Source organism: Odocoileus virginianus, chromosome 9 (assembly GCF_023699985.2).
Source record: "Odocoileus virginianus isolate 20LAN1187 ecotype Illinois chromosome 9, Ovbor_1.2, whole genome shotgun sequence".
Taxonomy (NCBI): Eukaryota; Metazoa; Chordata; class Mammalia; order Artiodactyla; family Cervidae; genus Odocoileus; species Odocoileus virginianus.
Window position 1 is genome coordinate 68,631,957 of NC_069682.1, and position 21,216 is coordinate 68,653,172.

Genomic DNA, 21,216 nt, shown 5'->3' on the forward strand with positions numbered 1-21,216 from the left:
TTAATTCTTACAATAAACATGGTGAGGCCCCGTGTCCCGCTTCCGTAGATGAGGATGCCCCGGAGAGACTGGCCACTGGCCGGAGTCCCACAGCGTCTGCACAAGGCAGAACCATGTTCCCGACGCAGGCTGAGTGGGTTCTCAAGCCCGTGCCTTGGCCGGCCTGCCTTCCCCCAGTGCTGGTCAGAGCAGGGGCTCCGGGTTTCAGTCTTGACTCTGCCACTTCTCTGTTTTCCCCAAGATTTTTTTGATGTGGACCTTTTTCTTTTTTAAGCCTTTATTGAAGTTGTTATAATATTGCCTCCATTTTTATGTTTTGGTTTTTCAGTTGAGAAACATGGCATTCTAGCTCCCACAACCAGGGATTGAACCCACACCCACTACACTGGAAGGCAAAGTCGCAAGCCCTGGACGACCAGGAAAGTCCCTTGACTTGGCCACTTCTTGCCCACTGGGCAGGTCATTGAGCCACCTTCTTCCTTGGCTTGCTCATCTGTAACGTAGGGATAATAATACACTGAAATCATAAGATTGTCCTGAGGATTGAATTAATGGATGTATAATATTAACATACATCAAGCACTCAGTGTCTGGTGCGTGGAGAGCACTGGGGAAACGCTTGCCTTTGTTATTAATGTAGATATCAGGTCCTCTTTTTTTTTTTCTTTCTGCCTCATGGAAAGTTCATCTTAGAAGTTTCAGGGCTTCTCCAACTACCCCCCACCCACACTCGGGGTTTGTGTCTATTCCTGAGACACTTACGTAGAGGATCCCTGTAAAGTGCTTACTTAGAGTGGTGCCCCCAGTAAATGCCAGCGATGACCCATCAGTGTACCAGTGCCAAGACAGTGTGGGAGGCGGGACGGTGCGGGGAGCAGCCGTCCTCCTGGTGCAGCGTCCAGGAGACACGGCCGCCGTGCACACGCCCGGCTTATGGGTAGGACGAGAACGAGGAAGGAGCCATTCTGCTGATTATATACCAAATTACTGTTATGTTAGTGCCCTGACCATGAATCCAGTGTCATTAACTTACCAGAGAGGGGAGGCGAAAGTCTTCTTCATTAGGTTCCTGGTCAAGGAACAGTAAATCAAAGAGAGTAGCACTTAGAACCCTTCCCTGGGGGGATTTCTCTGGTGTTCCAGTGGTCAGGACCCCACACCTTCAAAGCCAAGGGTGCTGGTTCAACCCCTGGTCAGGGAACTAAGATCCCACAAGCCAAGTGGCGCGGCCAAAAAAAAACAAAAGGCTAGGTTGTCTCCAGAAGCCACTGACCCGGGCCTTGTCGTGACTGTGCTGTCTGCCTCTCTCGTAGCTGAAGAGTTGGACGGTGGAAGACCTTCAGAAAAGGCTCCTAGCCCTGGACCCCATGATGGAGCAGGAGATTGAGGAGATCCGGCAGAAGTACCAGTCGAAGCGGCAGCCCATCCTGGATGCCATTGAGGCCAAGAAGCGGCGGCAGCAGAACTTCTGAGGGCGGCCCGGCCCCAGGCCACCAGTGAACTCCCGCTCGCCTCCCTCGTCTCTCCAGAGCCCCCTCTGTGAACTCAGGAAGCAAGAAAGTGCGCCAGCGGCCAGGGCTGCGGAGCCAGGCGGCACACCGCCCCGCCATGTGTATTTGAACTGGACAGGTATATATCATTTCCCAGGACTCATGTGGGCGCTTTGAACCTCAGACTTTCCCACCCCAGAACCAGAGACTCCTCGTCGAGTGAGCGCTGGGAAAGTGTCCCGCGGTCTCTTTGTTTTTCTTCTCCCAGTAGCTTTCAGTGGTTCTTTCTGGAAGACTTTTTTAAAAAAATATATAAATATGCACATATATATATAAATTATAACTAGATTCCCCACGTGGTGTGGTGGCATCTCTGTACAGGTACAGTTTTAAAACAGTTGCCTCTTTTCTGTAAGATGACGGTACTGTGGAACATGAGGGCAGAGGACACCAGGAGGCTGCGGGGGGCCCTCCACCCCCTGGAGCCGGCCTCACCCTCTAGCTGGGCTGTTGCTGACAGACGAGGTTGGGCTCAGTCCCTTCGCCACGCTTTCAGCCTTACGCGGGCCACCCCTGGCTTCCACAGCTATTGGTGGTGTCCTGGGAAAGACAATTTGCATTGGCTTTCTGAGTCCCAGGAGAAGCCTGGCGTCCTCCTTGCAAGCTTGGCCTTTGCAGTTTCAACACCCTTCATCCACCTCCGCTCTCCCAACTGCCTAGAGTCACAGCACAGACACTGCCCAGTGCCTTAAGAGGAGACATGATCCAAGCGAGGGCACAGGCCTACCCAGAACTCCCGGCAAAGTGGGGCTGCGTTCAGTCCACGAAAGGGGAAAAGGCTCTCCAAGTTCTCGTCATTCACGTGAAGATGACACCCGTGGCATTTTGCTCCACGTTCCTTACAGACAGGGGATGGGGCATTGCTTTTGTGACCCACATTCAAACATGTGACTGTTTTCTTTTTTCATTTTACTGCTTGGGGTCTGGAAAGGGTAAATGAATATCAGACTTAAGATTTGTCCTCCAGGAGACTCAACCCAGATGTGTAGGATGCCGAAGCTGGAAGGGACCATGTAGACATCATCTGGACTAATGGCGGCCCAGAGCAGGGAAGTGACATGGCCCAAATCACAAAGCAAATGAAAGGAAGCGCTGGGACGGATGGTGGGGCCCCTCACTCCTGCTTCACTGGGCCAAGCAGCCCCTTCTCTGAAGGAAGGCGCTCGTGTGCATTTTGGTAAAGTTCCAGGGAACCCTGCTAATGGGAACTTGCCCGGCTTTTCTCTTCAGTAGGCAACTGGCTGTGAAGAGAGTCCCCCGGGGAGCCAAGATCATTCTGTTTCAGCCATCCCACAAGCTCTGCGGCATCTGCCGGGTAGCACATGAGCATCACACAGGCAGACGCAGAGCCTAAAGCAGGTCAGAGGGTTTTGCAACAGACAGCATCGAGCCATCCCTCTGCGGCTTTGGCTCTAGGCCACGTGTCACTTAGTCACATGGCTGAGAGCAGACAGTTGGGAAAGGCAACTGGCTTTTTATTTTTTAGAATCTCTTCCCCTCAGATAGGGGAGCCGTGACTGGGTTGCACCTAAGGATACTGTAATTTGACCCCATAATTGCTCTTGCTGCCCAAACCTGGGAATCAGTGGAGAGTCAGGGATGTTCCTCTTTGGCCAGATTCTGTTCTTTGCAATGACAGCAAGTTATTGAAAATGCAAGAGGCCATTGTTGGTCTGCAGGGCTTGGCCAGTTACACAGCTGCTTGGCAGATACAGAGAACAGAGGACAATTTGAAAATCCTGCTATAATAATAAAGGGCAGCTAGCAATCATGACCCCTTACTATATGCCAGGCACTGAGCTAGGTAGGTAGGCTCTCTATGTCAGCTCCAACCTCCCCAGTAACTCTGTGAATTAAGTATTTCTTCTTCATTTCACAGAGGATGAAGCAAGTTCAGACAGGAAAAAAGTTCTTTCCCTAGGTCGTACAGCTGGTAAGTGGTAAAGTCAGGATTCACAGCATCACTATGTGGGACCAGTATTTACAGGGAAAAGGAAAGTCACAAGTCTTCTTTTTAAAATTTTATTTTATTCACATATAGTTGATTTAGTGTTTTGTTAGCTTCTGCTGTATAGTAAAGTGACTCAGTTATACATCCCTTTTCATATTCTTTCCTATTATATTTTGTCACAGGATATTGAATATAGTTCCCTGTGCTATACCGTGAGACCTTGTTGTTTATCCAACAAGCCTTGTTAAAAATGAAGTGACCACTTTTCTTGCATGGACTAAAAAACCCTAGCTGGCATTCTTAGGTTGGGAAACCACTGAATCAGTCAAGTCTGACAGTCAAGTGAGTTAAAAAACAAAGTGTGAAGCATGAATTTCCCTGTCCCTATCTGCTGTGCTGATTAACAGTCCTACCCCAGTTTCCCTCTCTCATTCCCTACCTCCCTCTCTCTCTTTTTTTTTTTTAAAAAGGATTTTGCACTTGGCCAGACAGGAGGGGAATGCCCATTTTCTCCCTTCCTAAGCTAGATCCAAGTAAAAGAAGATTCCGTTTTTCCCCATAAATATTCTTGGGTGATGAGTCTTGATCTGAAGTTTATTTTGTTTCAGCTCCTTGTGTGTATCCAACATGCTGGTCCAACAAAGTGCATTGCTTTCCAGTTGAGCTAGACAAAGCCCTTTGGCCAGAAGTCAGTTTATTTTGGATGAGATAGATTCTCTGACAAGGTGTGTTTGTTTTCTTATGCCAGGAAGGCAGAGAAGTCAATCCTAGTCATTTTTCTCCTTGGATACTAAATTCACGATAGGTCAGCTGGCTTCCTGTAGAGCCCTGAGCTTCAATCATTTGTGATTCCAGCTTCCATGGGACGCTGGGCCTCTCACTTGTTCTCCCCTAATAAACAATGACCCAGACCTAACTGTGTCTTTTAAAAATCTCAGATCCTCCAGGAATATCTTTATTGCTTCCTCATCAGTAATTTTGCAGCAAGTTTCTATTTTTTATTTTTCCTTGTCTCTTCTCCCAGCCACCAGCTGATAGACAGATGGACCGGTGGATAAATGTTTGGTGTGATGGATAAACAGACAGACAGACAGAACCAGTACTCTGAAGCAACTTAAGAACTATGGCCTTGATTCCTTGAAGCTGTAGGTTCTGATCCAAGAAACATTTATTTAGCACCTACTGCCAGAAATTTATTATATCATTTCAAACTCAATAGCACTTACTGTATCAGGAATGAGAGAGGTGACATCAGTATAGACCCTACAGATATTAAAAGGCTAATAACAACTTAAATAAAACAGACAAATTCCCTGAAAGATACAAAGTACCAAATCTCACTCACGAAGAAGGAGATAATCTGAACAGCCCAACATCTACTAAAACTTAATTATCTCTGAGAGATACAGGTATCTTTGTCCTCATTTTACGGAAAAGGAAACTGAGGCTCTGAGAGGTAAAGTCTGTTGCTCAAAGTCAGGAAACTAGAATACAGCAGGGCCAGAGTTCATATCCAGGTCTTTTCTTCCAGTGCCCTTTCTAGCATACCATGTTGCCTCTAAAGACTGCAGCTCCTTTTTTTTTACCTGAAAATTGTTCCTGCCCAGTGCACATCCTATCACCCCATCCTTTCTTAAGCACTGTGTCTGTGTTTTCATCAGGATTTCATCAGGATTATAGTCATTGTATTTGGAATTGATGTACTTTTTTGTGTTTGGGAGGGGGGAGAAAACCTCTTCCACCAGCTTGCACTCGGACCAACTTGGGGAAAAAAAAAAAGCTTAAATGCTCTTGCAGACGTACAACTTAAAAATGTGAAGTTTGTAGCTTTAACTTTTTGTAACAAAAACTAATAACACTGGCTTAAGTGCTGACTTGAAATGCTATTTTATAAAGTTTGGATGTAAATAATCAATTGAGGTCAGCAGTTTGTATATGTATGAGACATAGCTTCCTCCATTGCCCTTTTTTTAAAAAAAAAATTGAGATGCTTCCTATGTGCTTTTATGTTAGAATTGTTCTCCCTCCTTCCTCCACTTTTGTCACCTTTGTTTTAAATAAACTGTTCTTTGGACCAGAGACTGTTCTCTTTTTAAAAACAACATCCTCCATCTATAGCCTGGATGATGGTATTGTGAACCATTGACTCTGTGCTGTGTTTATTCTAGAATCCAAAGCCAGGGGAGAGGCAGGTGGCGTAGGGAGTAAATTTTTGTTGGACACCTGCCGTGTGCCAGGTATTGAGCTAGTTGTCAGGGGTTTAAAGATGGAACCAGACACAGGTCTGGCAGGCCACTCGGGGAGTCGGTCCAGCCCACGAGCACACAGCACTGAAAATATTATGGCAGAAGGAAGTATACAGCCTGCGGACACAGGAGGAAGGAGCGACAATCAGTTCTTCTGGGATGCCCCAGGAAGCTTTTCTGGAGGAGGTAATAACATCCTGAACTTACTAATACAAAATGAAAAAGGGAATTTCCCTGGTGATCCAGTGGTTAAGACTCCCTCCACACTTCCACTGCAGGGGGGCATGAGTTCGATTCCTAGTTGGGGAACTAAGACCCTACATGCCCCAGCGCAACTAAACTGACAGGCCACAACTAGAGAGAAGCCTGTGCACCTCGACTAAAGAGCCAATGTGCTGCAACTGAGACTTGATGCAGCCAAATAAAAAAGCATTTAACTCATTTAAAAAAAGAAGATAAAGCAGAGTAATGAGGTTGAGAGCAGTGTGTGTGTGGCGGTGCGGGGAAATACAGCTCTACACAGAGGGATCTAGGCCTGCCCCAGAAAAGATGACTTTTGAAATGAGTGACAGGAAGCCAACCAGGTGGAAGGCATGGACAATACCCTTTCCAAGCTGAAGGAACAACAAGAACTAAGGCCCTGAGTAAGAACAAAAGCTTGACTTGCTACAAGGACAGTCACTGTTCCTGAAACAGTGTTCGAAGGACAGAGTAGGTGGCAGTGAGGTCAGAGGAGTGAGACAAGGGCATGCAGGGCCATGTGGGATGGGGCCTGGGTGTTTATTCCTGATAACACGGAGGCTGTCAGAGGGTCACCACCCAGCCCTGTGCACACATACGGGGTAGCTACTCTTTATCCCTCAGCATTTGTCTCAGCCACCATCCTGCTTTGATGAATGATGTAACTGAGGCCCCAGATTCGGCCACATTGAGTCTGAACTCAAATTCGGGTTTCTTGACCCCACTGTTCATTCTGAGACCCCAGCTGGGGCCTCGAGTAGAAGAATGAGCCTGACTTGTGATCTCTGGACATGCGACTACTTCCTTTCCTGTGCCCTCTATGCAGAGTTGCTTTACTAAGGAGAACACGAGCTCCGAAAGGGGTTGCTGAGCTCTCTTTCCTATGTATATTTTGAGGGTTAATATATAATATTACAGTACCAGGCATTTTCACATGTATTATCTCACTTGAACTTGATATTAATACTCTGAGTTGTAGGAGTTTATTAGATCAAGACAAGTAAAGAACAGGCTCAGAGAGGCAAAGAAATCCAACTAAGGTCACACAGCTCCTAGTAGAAGAGACTCAAGCCCAAGTCTCTCTGGCCTCAGAGCCCATATTCTTTCCTCTGAACCACAGAGTAATGCTCATAGTCTCCCATCCCATACAGATAATTTTCACACCTTCCCACCTGAGAACAAGCCAACACAGGAAAGCAGAACAGGGAGAGAGAAGCTGGTGACCTCAGCAGAACCTCTGGACACCTTGTTGGGTTTCTGTCACTCGTAACTGAAAGAGCTTTACCAATCCGAGAAGGGAGGAAGAACTGGGCTTTGGCTACCAACCTGGTTGGAGGTTGGCCCTGAGATGGGCTTCTTGGAGACCCAACAGGTCCCATCCAAGGTCATGCAGCTGGTAAGTGGTAGGGTCAATATCCGAACCAGATCTGACTCCAAGAGCAAGCTGTGCCCAGTCCCTCCTCAATGCATGGTTTTCCTGAAGGTTCTGAACCTATTCCTTTGGAACAAGAGCACCAGTCAACATCTGTCCTTGTCCTACTCCTCATTTCTAGCAGTCATGATTCTGAAAGACACTGTCCCTTTCATCTCAAAGGCTCCTGCCATATGTGGTTAGCTTCTCAGCTTATTAAAACTTTCTGGAAAATTCTTTCTACACTCAGGCACAGGACTTGGTTGGCCTGAAATGAGAGGGCTGGTAGTCATCAAGGACTATCCCAGCCAGCACCTATGCACAGCGTCCAGAACCCGGAGGAAAGAAGCAATTCATAATGGGACCCACATTTCAAAGTCACTTCCTTCAGCGATCCCTGGGGAGTTAAGTTTGGCAGAGAAAGTGATGACAGTGGGACGTGATGCCAGGTGAGAACACGACAGTATTAGGAAGCCCGAGCTTGAATCCCTGATTCACTGCTCTTTTTTATTCACTACTTTTTGACTTTGACTAGTTTCCTGAATCTGCCCAATAATGATTACACTATTTTATTACTGTTGCTGCTTCCTTGCAGGGTTATTGTGAGAAGGGTATGAGATAATGGACGTCAAATCACTTTAACTGTAGTGTGCCAGATACATGAAGGGTGGTTATTATTAGTCCATAAGAAGTGAAGTCGCTCAGTCGTGTCAGACTCTTTGCGACCCCATTGACTGTAGCCTACCAGGCTCCTCTGTCCATGGGATTTTCCAGGCAAGAGTACTGGAATGCTTTGCCATTTCCTTCTCCAGGGGATCTTCCTGACCCAGGGATTGAACCAGGTCTCCCACACTGTAGGCAGATGCTTTACCATCTGAGCTACCAGGGATGATCTTTACTCTTGAGAGCCTCAAAAATTACCTTATGAGTCAACCAGCTTCCCTTCCACCTCCACTTTCCAGTATGAACACAGTGTGTGACTGTGTGTGTTAGTCGCTCAGTCGGGTCCAACACCGCATGGACTGTGGCCCACCAGGCTCTTCTGTCCATGAGATTCTCCAGGCAGGAACAATGGAGTGGGTAGCCATTTCTCTTCTCCAGGGGATCTTCCCAACCCAGGGATCGAACCTGGGTCTGCTGCATTGCAGGCAGATTCTTTACCATCTGAGCCACCAGGAAAGCCCTCAAAAACCCTGCTTGGTCCTTATTTGAGCTAAAAAGCTCATCTCCACACAGACAAACTCAAGTATGACTGTGAACCTCCCTGGGTCTCTGTTTTCTGATCTGAAATAAGAGATTGCGAATGGGGCCCTGACTTAAGCCACTATGATAGTTACAGACCGCCACCCAAAACACCCAGGCTTGAGTTCTTTTATTGATAGAATGAAGCATACACAACTAACCTGGAGGAAGGACTCCGGCATGAGTGGAATGTGAACATTTCTCTTGCAGAAGGACTTGTGGCCATTTTCCAGGGTAACTGGGTGTGGAAGAAACGGAAAGACCCAAATCTTTTAGGGAACTTTGGATGAAGACTTCAAGCTACTACCAATTGTCAGGGACCCAGAGGACCACTGTAGGTCCACCAATCATGTGAAAAACCATGTTTTGACTTTGGTCCCTATCACTGGAGGTCTAGTGGGATCCCAAAGCTATCCTGTATCTTCAGTTTCGGAGTGACAGTTGGAAAAGATTCCTACATTGGCTCCAGATCCATGGAGGCCATTATAATACAAAAGGCCAATAGAATTCAATTAACTGTTTCAAAATGGAGAACTCAACAGAGATCCCACATCTTTAGGGAGGCTGAAAGATTAGTGCTTCTACCAAAACTCCTGCAGGGTGATGATTCCATTCAAAACACCATTCAGGGGACTTCCCTGGTGGACCAGCGTTTAAGATTCCTTGCTCCCAATGCAGGGGGCCCGGGTTTGATCCTTGGTCAAAGAACTAGATCCCACATACTGCAATTAAGACCCAGCATAGCCACATAAAATTTTTTTAAAGGATGAGATAATAAAATTAAATAGAATTTTAAAACAAAACAAACAACAAAACTGTTATTTTCCAGTTTGGTGCAAAACGAGAAGAGTCTTAGAAAATGACATTAATCAAGTGGCAATTCCCATTTTAGCTTCTGTGTTAGAAACACGCTCCTAATTACAGTCCCTGGAGCTAATACACATCTAAGGGTTTCACTATTTGAAGAAAAAGAAACCATAGGAAGCACTTTACTGTTTGCTTGAAAGGATAACAGTTTTCCAACTCACAGGCAGACCTTAACTCTCCAGCTCTGCAGCAGGAAGACTGATTCCCTGATGATCCTTGTTCCACACATCAAACTGATCCACTGCATTGATTAAGTCACATTAATAGGGCCTGGAGAGCAAAAGGATATTTTTAATTATATACAAGATGGTTTCCTCATGTTAGAAACTTTTATAAAATTGTGCAAATTGGGAAGAAGATGCGAGACTATGATGTGGTGGGCAGTCAGGGGTTGGAATGTAATTACACCTGCAATTGTTGCCTATTAACATTCCTCCCCTTTATTTTGCTGACATCATGTAGATTTTCTTTGGGTAACTACCCTTCTTCCACCCCAAGTGATCTGTTGTAGCTGTTTATCCAGGTACCCTGCCCTCCATCCCCATCAAGGGAGAGGCATATGACTCAAGCTAGACAAATCTACCTCTCTCCTGGGATTGGGACCACAAGGAGAAGGATACAGGGAAGGGAGGAGATTGGACATGGATCATTTGAATGGCTGTGTCCTCAGCAGAAGGTTCATGGGTCCTGCCACTGAGATCCCTAGAGCTCCCCTCATTCCTATGTTTTCTGAGTACTGGCCAGCTTTTCCTTTGATTGGGTGAACTTCACCCATTTTTAAACTTTTTATTTGATTTTGGCTGTGTGAGTGTTCATCGAGGTACACCTCTTCTCCGTGCAGAGCAGTAAGAGTGCACGGGCTCAGTAATTGTGGCAAGAGGGCTTAGTTGCTCCGAAGTATATGGGATCTTAGTTCCCCAACTAGGGATCAAACCTGCATCTCCTGCATTGAAAGGCAGATTCTTAACCACTGGACCACCAGAGACGTCCCCTGTGAACTTCACCAATACCTTCCTGTTGTGGGCTGAATCGTGGTTCCAGAGATATGCTCACATCCTAATCTCTGGAACCTGTAAATGTTACCTCATTTGGACAAAGGGTCTTTTTGCAGATGTGATGAAGTTAATGATCTTGAGATGAGATTATCTTGGATTATCCTAGTGGGCCCTAAATGCCATCACAATTCTCCTTATGAACAAGAGTTTTTGGGAGATCTGACACATAGAGGAGAAGGCAATGTGACGACAGAGGCAGAAACTTGAGTGATGCAGCCACAAGTCAAGGGATGCTGGCAGCCCCCACAAGCTAGAAGAGGCTAGGAGCGGGGTTCACCCTGGAGCATCTGGAGGGAATGTGGCCCTGCTCACACACTGATTTTGGATTTCTGGCTCCCAGAACCGCGAGAGAATAAATTTCTGTTGTTTCAAGTTTGTTTCATCAAATTTGTAGAAAATTTGAAACCACCAGAAACTAATATACCTTCCAATAAATTAAGTATCATTTTAAGGAAGTCAGTTTCTCTTGCTTGTAAACAAAGAACTCTAATTGTAACTGTTGTTCATCATTTCAATTATTTACTCTAACGAATTATGCTTTTTGACTAAGTAATCAGCTGGATTCCTGTTCCTATCACTTATGTGCTAAGTCAATTCAGTCCTGACTGTTTGCAACCCTATGGACTGTGACCTGCCAGGCTCCTCTGTCCATGGGGATTCTCCAGGCAAGAATACTGGAGTGGGTTTCCATGCCCTCCTCCAGGGGATCTTCCCAACCCAGGGATTGAACCCGCATCTCTTATGTCTCCTGCACTGGCAGGCAGGTTCTTTACCACTAGCACCACCATCGCTTATAACCTGTGCCTAACTGAAGACTGGAACCAGAGATTGCAGATTCTGAGTCACTCCACGTGTCACCCTCCATCCCCAGTCATCCAGAACGCACACCAGCCAGTCAACTTCACACAGGCAGACACAGGTCCCTGGACCCAGACTCTTTATTTGCATCATGGTTTTCACTGATACACAGGAGTGGGAGTAAGCTGTTGCTTTTCTGCCAGGACCACATGTAGCCTCCTGATGGACGCAGGCCAGACGATTCTTCCCTGAGCTTTCCTCACACCCGCTCTAGGGGCTCAAAGGCTGGAAGCTATCTGGCTCCTTGGTATGTCCAGCAAGACCGTAAGGGTGGTGCATGCAGCCCTTCCGGTCTCTGTGCCCTGACCTGGGCAGAGCTGGGCTAGGAATTAGGTGAGTGTGTAGGAGGGCTGGTGTGTGCGTGGTGAATTCATAGGCAGCCCCTTGGCTTAGCTCCAGTCTCTGCTCCAATCTGGAGACTCAGAATCCATCCACCTGTGAGGACCGACTGTGTCCTAGGCCCTGTATGGGACCCAAGGCCTTTGCACATGCTGTTCCCTCTGCTTGAAACACACTTCCAGGCAGCCTCATTGCCTGATTTGGTATTTATCCTTATGATGGGGTGACCACTTGCTCAGAAAAGTCTTCTCTGACCTTCTTGGTTAATGGCTCCTGCTCCCTTACAGGCTTACAGTTCCCTTTACTTCATAAAACGATTACATATTTATGTGATTATTGGATTAAAATCTACTTCCTCCACTAGTCTGTAAGTTTCATGAGCACAGGGATATATATTTTCCTCCCCATTGTATCTCTGGAACCTAGTAAGCAGTTAATAATTCAAAAGCCAGGTGGGTGATGTAGATCTGAGAAGTGGTGAGGCTGACACAGTGGCGCCTGTATGTATGAGCAGGTATGTGGGAAGTGGGGGTTGCTATGGGGAACTGGAGAGAGTGTGCCTGCCCCAATGATGTCTGAATTAAAAAATATACTAGAAATACTGTTCGGCCAAACAAAACACATCTGCAGGCCACACGTGTAGTCCCAGCGTATGCCCCTTCCAAAAGGTATTGGTTGAATGAGTGAGGAAAGAATCTATAAGGAAATCATTTTTAAATCCTCAAAAATCAAGGAGGAGGGAGGCAGAACCTCCTTTTCGATCTCGTCTCCGCCCTCTTTCTTGAGGACAAGTTCTCTATTTTCTTTCTCCTCAGCGCCCAGCACACAGTGGACTGTACAAATCGGTCAATCCATTCAACATTGACAAAACACCTGGTCCGAACCAAGCCGGGCTCAGTGGGACAGAGTCTTCCATCTTGGAGCTCAGCGTAGGGAAAGACAGAGCCATAGTCCAGCCATGAAGGTCAGAGCCATAGTCCAGCCATGATGGTCAGAGCCATAGTCCAGCCATGACGATCAGAGCCATAGTCCAGCCATGATGGTCAGAGCCATAGTCCGGCCATGATGGTCAGAGCCATAGTCCAGCCATGATGGTCCTGCGATGGCTCTCCTAGCCACAGTATGTGGAAAGGGCTGCAGGAACCCTTCCCTCCCAACTTTCTCAGCAAGTAGAGAGAGGAGTCAGCAGGTGAGTATAAGAGACATAGCCCCAGAGAAGATGAGAGCTGGACCTGGCCAAAAGGAACAGGAGGCTCAAGAATTTGCCTGGCTGGCGACCCAAGGCAGGGCTGGAGGTCTGCGTCACGGCGAGAAGGGACCTGCCAAGGTCAGCCTAGGGGATTTGGGAAGGGGAGACAGATGTCCAGGCACAGTAGCTCCTTGCCATCAGTACTTCAGAGCTGAGTTGGCTCTAAATCAATGCCACCCCTGAACCATTTGGCTTTCATCTCCCTCTGGGGCACAGACTGTGACCATCTGATACAAGGGCTGAGATGTGGAGATGGAGCAGCCCTAGCACAGCTGAGTCTAGACTTCGGGCCTCATGCCGGGGCCCCTTCAGATTTTCTGGATCTTAAGCCAGCTCTGGGAGGAAGCCTTAGGACTATCGCTTAGCAAGTCTTACCCATCCACTGAGGAGGCAGCCTCCTAGTCCTTCCTCCCAGACCTCCTCTTTGAGAGCTAACTCTTGTTGGAAGGTCCTGGAAAAGAACCACAGATGAGGTCCAGGGATTCTACATCTGAATCCCCTGTCTGGTCCTTTCCCTAGCTCTAACAGAAGTGTCTAACACTATGAACCAACTCTGGGGGTCCATGAACCACCTAAAACCACCTGCAAACTTTGTGAGGGTAGAAGAAAGACCAGAGCAAGAAATATTGGCCTTGGCAGATCAACAAGTTGGGATTCCAACCTTGGCTCCACCTCTTTTAGCCGTGTAATATTTAGGCAAGTCATTGTGCCTCTCTGAGCCTCAGTTTCCTCATCTGTGAAATGGGGATAATTCTCATCTTCTAACATAGGGTCAATGTGACATGGCTAACAGATAGGAAGTGCTCAGGAACTGTTAGCATCCTTTTGACTTTCCCTCTTTGGCTCATGCCTGTACTATAGGTGGCTTGGAGGTTCATTTATAAAGGTCTCTGGGTTGCTCTGCAGGCTCGTAGAGTCTAGGATAACACTATGCTTCCCTGTGTCTTTAGAGGAAAGGACCCAGCCTCCAGGTGTCATTTCTGAAGCCAGAGTGAGTGATCCTGTGAGGTCATTCACGAAGAAGTTAAGCAGGGGAGGAATCTCTGCTCCATTTCAGCTGACTGCAGGGGTGTGGGAAGGGGGTACATGGAGCCCTGGTTTTAATAAACCTGAGCGTTTGGAGGCCCACTGGAGGCCTGGGCCTCCAGGTCTTCAGACCTGCCCTCCTGGGAGGTCTCGCGAGAGGTCTCCAGAGATGCCTCTGACACCCCATCGATGCTGCTCAGCAAGTCCTCAAACTCCCGGTGGTCACTGTTGCGCACGGCAGCTTCCAGAGCCTTCTGGCGCCGGTAGAAGTGGGAGAACTTGTTGAAGATGATGGTGATGGGGAGTGCCACCACCAGAATGCCCCCCAGGATGCAGCCCGAGGCCGCCAGCTTGCCAGCCACCGTCACTGGTACCACGTCTCCATAGCCCACGGTGGTCATGCTCACCGTGCCCCACCACCAACAGGCTGGGATGGTGTCAAAGCCCACGTCCTCATCTTTCTCAGCTGTGTAGGCCACGCCGGAGAACACGGACACCCCCACGGCCAGATACAACAGCAAGATGCCCACCTCACGGTAGCTGTGCTGGAAGAGAATGCAGGAAGCCACGTGAGAGTCAGCTGGGCTTACAGACCTTGTGTTGAGCAGGTGTGGAAACTGAGGCTCAGATAGTCCTAGAGGCAGGCCTGAAGTCACCCAGCAAAGCAGAACTGATGCCAACACCCAAGTCCCCCTACTTCACACTAAGATCTTTGAACTACGATAGCCAGCAGATTGCCCTAGGATTGAACACAGGCCTGATTTCTGTTGTCCAAGGTGCCTGCCAGCTAAGCCATGACTATTTCTTCTAGTGCAGGGGCCACTGGTGACACCAGCCAGTTATGGAAAGCTCATAATTTTTTCCACTGTTGAAAAACCAAGAGAACCACAGCTTATATTCCACAATGCAAAGAGGTGGGTTCATGTCCTTTGGTCTGTCCTAGTTCTGATAAGGACAAAAATATTTTCTGCCACTCAAGGAAGCTGAGAGGATACATAGGTTCCCTGGACCACCTATTGAATGCACTTGCCTGTGGGTATCTATATTTATTCTGCCCCTGAGGCCAAGCCCTATGGCACTGATTCTCTAGGGTGACTGTGCCCCCACGGGACATGCAGCAATATCTGGAGTCATTTTGAGGGCAGGTGTGCTATTGGCATCTAGGTAGAAACATCTACCTAGTACTGGCATCAGTGGTAGAGGCCAGGGATGCTGCTAAACACCCTACAATGCACAGGACAGGCCCATCAACAAGGAATTATCTGGCCGTAAATGTCCCCAGTGCCAGGGCTGAGAACCCCTGGTCCGGAACAGGGCCTCCCAACTATAAGGTGGAGAGACATCATGTCTGCTGATGTGCTTAGTTGCTCAAATGTGTCTGACTCTTTGCAACCTGTGGACTGTAGCCCGCCAGGCTCCGCTGTCCATGGGGAGTCTCTCAGCAAAAATACTAGAGTGGGTTGCCATGCCCTTCTCCAGGGGATCTTCCCAACCAGGGATCAAACCCAGGTCTCCAGAATTGCAGGTGGATTCTTCACCATCTGAGCCACCACAGAAGCCCATACGGTGGAGAAATCAGGTAGGGAGGACCAATTCAGTATTTCTGGGGTTATTACTTAGTTGCCAAGTTGTGTCTGACTCTTGCAACCCCGTGGACTGTAGTCTGCCAGGCTCCTCTGTCCATGGGATTTTCCAGTCAAGAATACTCAGGTGGGTTGCCATTTCCTTCTTCAGGAGATCTTTTCAACCCAGGGATCAGACCCAAATCTCCTGCATTGGCAGGCAGATTATTGCTGAGCATTCAGAGAAGCCCAGGTCTGCGGTAGAGCCAGAGATTTTGTAAATGCCCGGGTAATAAGAAAGTGGCTGCTGGCCAGGGGCCTCATCAGGAGTCTTTCACCCGTGTCTCAGACTCTGCTGCTTTGGTCAGTACTCTTCTCCTTCCTTGAAAAAGTTAGCAGCATCAGGTCCTGGCTCCCTGCAGGGTGGAGGCAGGGTTCTGGGGCGCTGGAGAGATGCCGAGTTCAGGAAGTCTGGCAAATGAATTCCATCTACCTGTCCCAGCATTCTGCCCAGCTGCCCTGCTTGCATTCAGCATCCTAGCTGCCCTGCCATAAGAGCATGCAGAACGTTTTCCTAAGCTATGCATGGAAGGGACCTTTTAGCATCTTTTAGGGATTCTTAACAGGGTTGCATGGACCTTCAGGAGAAAAAGCTGAGGTGCTAGAGTCAGGACCAGCTGGACTCCTCTCTGGGCTGTCCCACTTACTCCCTGAGGAACTTCTGACAAGTCCTGCCACCTCTTGGAGCCTCAGTTTCCACATCTGCAAAGTAGTCATAGAAATACCTACCCTGTTTAAAACTCTCACAGGATCCCCTATTCCCGCGGGATAAAATCCAAAGCTGTGGGCCAGGGACTTGCCGGGCGGTCCAGTGGCTTAGAGTCCATGCTCCCAGTGCAGGGGGCCTGGGGTCAATCCCTGGTCAGAGAACTAGATCCCACATGGTCCAACTAAGAGTGCTGGTGTGCCACAACTAAGACCTGGCGCAGCCAAATTAATTAAAATAAAACATTTAAAAACAAAATTGAGGGCCCTTCAGTACCCTGCCCCCCTTACCTCTCCAGCCTCCTCAGTGGGCATGTCCTTCCCTCCAAGTCCCCCTCCCAGCATCACCCTTATTCCTCTCCAGACCTTCATCCAAGCTGTTCGCATTTCCTCCCTCCTCCAAACAGGTCAATTTCACCCCCTTGAGGGTAAGCTTGCGGGGCAGGGATTCACCACCAGTGCAGGGCCTGACACAGGGCGGCTGCTCAGTAAGTTCAACCAGGCTTTAAAAAGCCAACCCTCGGACCTCAGCTTCTTCATCTACTGGAAGGGAATAAATAAGAGCATCTTCCTGAGGATAAAGTTGAGAATGGATATGAAACTGGCACAGAGGCAGCATTCAGTAAGTGTTAGCTCTGGACCCACTGCTAGACTTAGCCTAGGCAGAGAGACCTATGATACCTGTGTTCTTGGATAATGCTAGCACAAAGGCTCACTGGGAGAAGCCAGCTTTGCATATTTAACCCTGCTTTGCCTATTTTTATGATGGTTGACTTGCAAAGAGTTGGACACGACTTAGTGACTGGACAGCAACGATGTTTTGACAGATAGCTCCAAAATAATGTCTTTTTTTTTGTATGTTTTTGGTTTCGTTAAGCTCTGCCTCGATTTTCCCCTTCTCCCCTGGGAAATGGATAACAGAAAGACCTCCTGTTGAAATGCACACCTGGTATCCTGAGCCTGGACACCGCTGACCAGGAAGGGCCCCTGCTCACCCGCCCCACGGTTACACCCACCTCCCCGAACCCCCACCCCCTACCTTGAGCGTTGCGCCCAGCGAGCGCAGACCGGTGGAGTGGCGCGCCAACTTGAGCACGCGGAAGATGCGCATGAGACGGAACACCTGCACCACCTTGCCCAGATCGCCCAGCTCCTCGCCACCCGCTCCGCCCCGGTCTCGGAGCGCCGCGCCGGCCAGCAGCGTGAGGTAGAAGGGCAGGACGGACACGATGTCGATGAGGTTGAGCGGGTGGCAGAAGAAGTTGCGCGTGCTGGGCGCTAGCAGCAGGCGCGAAGACACTTCGAAGCTGAACCAGGCGATGCAGAAGTACTCGAGGCGCCGCAGCACCGGGTCGTCGCGCACGCCCTCGGGGCTGCGGCCCGCGGCCACCGCCGCCACCGCGGCCGCCGCCTCGCGGGCCTGGTACTCGGGCAGGCTGTGGATGCACATGGCGGCGATGGAGGCGAGCACCACGCCGATGGAGACGCAGCTGAAGAGCTTGCTGGGCAGCGAGTAGCCCGGGTTCTCCATGGTGAGCCAGAGGCGGCGGCGCAGGCGGCCGCAGCGCGCCGCCCCGTAGCGCGCCAGCTCGCGCTGCACGTCGGAGATCTCGTCGGGGCACGGGTCCACGCTGCTCGGCGTGTCGCTGTCCTCGTCCCAGGCGCGCGGCCGCGTCACCCGCCGCTCCAGGTAGCGCGCGCGGCAGCACGTGGCCAGCGCGCTCTCGCTCAGGCCCCAGTAGTCGGCCTCCTGGCCGAAGGCGAAGACGCACAGCTCATCGAGCACGTGCAGGTGGCCGGTGCGGTAGAAGTGCAGCAGGCCTAGGAAGAAGCCCGGGTGCCGATCGAAGTAGAACTCGCGCGCCGCCGCATCGTAGTCATCACACAGGCGCCGCGCCTGCTCCTCAGACGCCGCGGCCTGCAGGCGACCCAGCCGCGTGCCCGGGAAGCGCGCCAGGGCGCGCGCGCTCAGCCGCCGCCGCACGCCGCCCACGTTCACGCGCAGCGCTTCGTCGCTTCGCCGCCAGGGGACCCGGGCGCCGGGCCCCGGGGACTCGCTCACCATGGCTGCGGCGCCCTGGCCTACGGACAGGAAGGGTCACGCTGAAGGGGGCGTCCTCGGACCTCCCTTCCCCAAAATGAAAGTGAGGTCGCTCAGTCATGTCTCATTCTTTGTGACCCAATGGACTGTAGCCCGCCAGGCTCCTCTGTCCATGGGATTTTCCAGGAAAGGGTGCTGGAGTGGGTTGCCATTTCCTTCTCAAGGGGATCTTCCCAACCCTGCGCGCATTGCAGGCAGACGCTTTACCATCTGAGTCATCAGGGAAGCCCTAGTGCCTAGCCCCTTCCCCAGAGACCAGGTCTAAATCCGCCCCCGCGCCATCCACCAGCCAGGCGTGTTGGAGGCGCCGTGTCAAGCGTCTGGTGTGCCATAGGCGCACGGTGAGTGTCAGGTGCCCTCTGGCCTCAAGAGTCAGGCTTGGGTTTGAATATCTCTCATTCCCCGACGGGGGGTCTGTGGCCAAATCACCGAGTCCGCCTCCTTCATTTACGTAAAGGAAATGCTGAGCTGTACCTTGGATGATGAGTTATTGAAGGCAGGATGTCCTGGCACCTGCTGGCTGCCCATACAGTATGTCTCCTTGCCCAAACTTGGATTTTTGCACACCAGAGGTTTCCTACAGTATCTTGGACAAGCCGGTACTTTGAACCTCAGTTTCCTCTTTTACACAATGGGATAGTAATGCTTACTATCTAGGGTTATTGGGAGAATCAATTTAGACCAGAAGATCTTAAGGTGCATTCCCTGAGCTAGCAGCGTCATCACTTGGGGATTTGTCAAAGATGCAGCATATTCTTAGCTTGCTGGGGACTTGCTGAATCACAGACTCAGGGGAGGAGATTCAGCAGTGTGTGTTTCAACAAGTTTGGAGGGTGATTCTGATGCACGGTCAGGATTGAGAGTCATTGGCTTAGACTTTTTAAAACATCTGCAGAGCCTGTCAGAGGGCTTCCGTGGGGGCTCAGCAGTAAAGAATCCACCTGCTAATGCAGGAGACATGGGTTTGATTCCTGGGTCAGGAAAATGCCCTGGAGGAGGGCATGGCAACCCACTCCAGTAGATTGCCTGGAACATCCCATGGACGGGGGAGCCTGGCGGGCTATAGTCCATAGGGTCGCAAAGTGTCAGATATGACTTAGTGACTGAACAACAACCCTAAGAGTCAATCAGACAGAATTTTGGCACTCTTGTGTGACCATAAGGAAGTCATGTCACCTTTCAGAGCTTCTGTCAACCATTGCCAGGCGTGGTTAAAAAAGTTAAATGATCTAACGCCTTTAGCAGGCCTGGCTCCAGAAGGGTGTGGTAAGTCTTTCACCTGTTTTACTGTCTCCCAGAGTTAGGCAAACCTGGGCTTATCACCACCCCAATGCAGCTGGAGCCTTGAAGAAGATGCTTTTCTCCAGATTTCTGTTTCTGGCACGATGCACAATTCACAATGCAGACAATAGCACCTGCTCTCAAAAGCTGGAGGATTAAGGTAGGTTATGGACATGATCAGCCTTAGTGGATACTCGGGAAATGTTAGCTCCTTCCACTGCTCACTGTCTCCAAGCTCTGCTGGATTCAAGGGCTAGTGACTCACCTCCTGACCCTCAGTAATCTCATCAGATTACTGAGATTACTTCAGTAATGCCTGCTTCTCAGGCTGGACCAGGGACTGAGTGTGTATCCAGCTGCTGGCCCAGTGCCTGACAGGAAGCACACAGAGTACCTTTCACTCACCCTAGGCCTGGTGTTTAAGTAGGTGTGGATTTTGTCCTTACCTCTGTCACTTGTGTGACCTCTGGCCAGTCTCCTGCAGCTCTGGGTTTTAGCTCCCTTATCTACAGAATGGAGATAATACATTCCGGTGAAGAGTTATTGTGAGTATGTGTGCAGAGGCCCCTGGAACACAATAGATGCTCAATAAATGTCAGTTCATCACACTTCCCTCATTAGACTTGGGTTCAAATTCTGCATCTGCCATTTACTAACTGTTGACCTTGACCAGAATCATGCCCCTCTCTGAGCTTCGGTTTTCTCATCTGTGAACTGGGGAACATCTTAGGTTCTATGAGAAGTTTGGAGGATTAAATGAGGCAGATTGTTTATGGGCAGCACCATTCCTGGCACATAATTCGTGCACAATAAATACATATGTGATGCAGCCTCTATGCCTCTACTGGACTTGGAGTCAAAAGATGGGGTTTCTATTCCAGTTCCATCACCCATTAGGCACATGACTGTGGGCAAATCCTTTTCCCTCTTTTCTAGAACTCACCTTCCTGCTCTATGAAACAGGATGAATAATTTAACGAACCTTCTCTGACAAGAATCTGAATATCAGTAAGAAAGATTAAATGATTTGCTGAAAATTATTATCCAGCTAGCCTATGGCACAGTTGAGACTGGAGACTAGACTTTTTGATTCAAGACTCTCCATATATTAATTTTGAGCACCTAGTATGTGCTGGTCACTTCTCTGGGCTCTAGACACTCTTCACTGAGTTTAATCCCTCCACCAACCCTGACTGGGAGGTTTTTGACTCCTTCTGTACAGATGAGCCGATGGGACAGCCTCAAAGCTCAGCCAGTTCCACACTGCTCACTCCTTGAGGGAGTTCTCATCGTGGGGCCGTGGGCACTGGGAACCCTGGGGCAGCCTGGCTTCCTATTCTTGCAGCCCCTGTCCCTTCCCCTAACCTCGTCGCTTCCCACCCCCCAAGGGAGGTCCCTTACCTGTAGGGGCCCTTCCAGGGCGCCCGCGGGCTGTGTGGTTCCCCAAGGCGAAGGCGCAGAGGCAGGAGAGCC

General features: G+C 49.5%; 2 protein-coding genes across 2 annotated transcripts in view; one reads left to right on the forward strand and one right to left on the reverse strand.

The window, feature by feature from the left end:
* The window catches only part of STK4 (serine/threonine kinase 4), an 89,632-nt gene extending 84,054 nt beyond the window's left edge, over positions 1-5,578 (forward strand). Inside the window, exon 11 of the mRNA XM_020911481.2 lies at positions 1,314-5,578. Within this exon, the coding sequence (XP_020767140.1) occupies positions 1,314-1,472 (159 nt within the window). The 3' untranslated portion in view covers positions 1,473-5,578. The remainder of the gene's footprint in view (positions 1-1,313) is intronic.
* Positions 5,579-11,490: 5,912 nt separating this feature from the next.
* On the reverse strand, positions 11,491-18,426 carry KCNS1 (potassium voltage-gated channel modifier subfamily S member 1). Its single transcript, XM_020911417.2, has 2 exons — positions 17,401-18,426; positions 11,491-14,579 (listed from the first exon to the last, which is right to left on the reverse strand). Exons 1-2 carry the CDS (start codon positions 18,424-18,426, stop codon positions 14,109-14,111), a joined length of 1,497 nt encoding a protein of 498 aa, XP_020767076.2. The 3' UTR covers positions 11,491-14,108.
* Between the last annotated feature and the right edge of the window lie 2,790 nt (positions 18,427-21,216).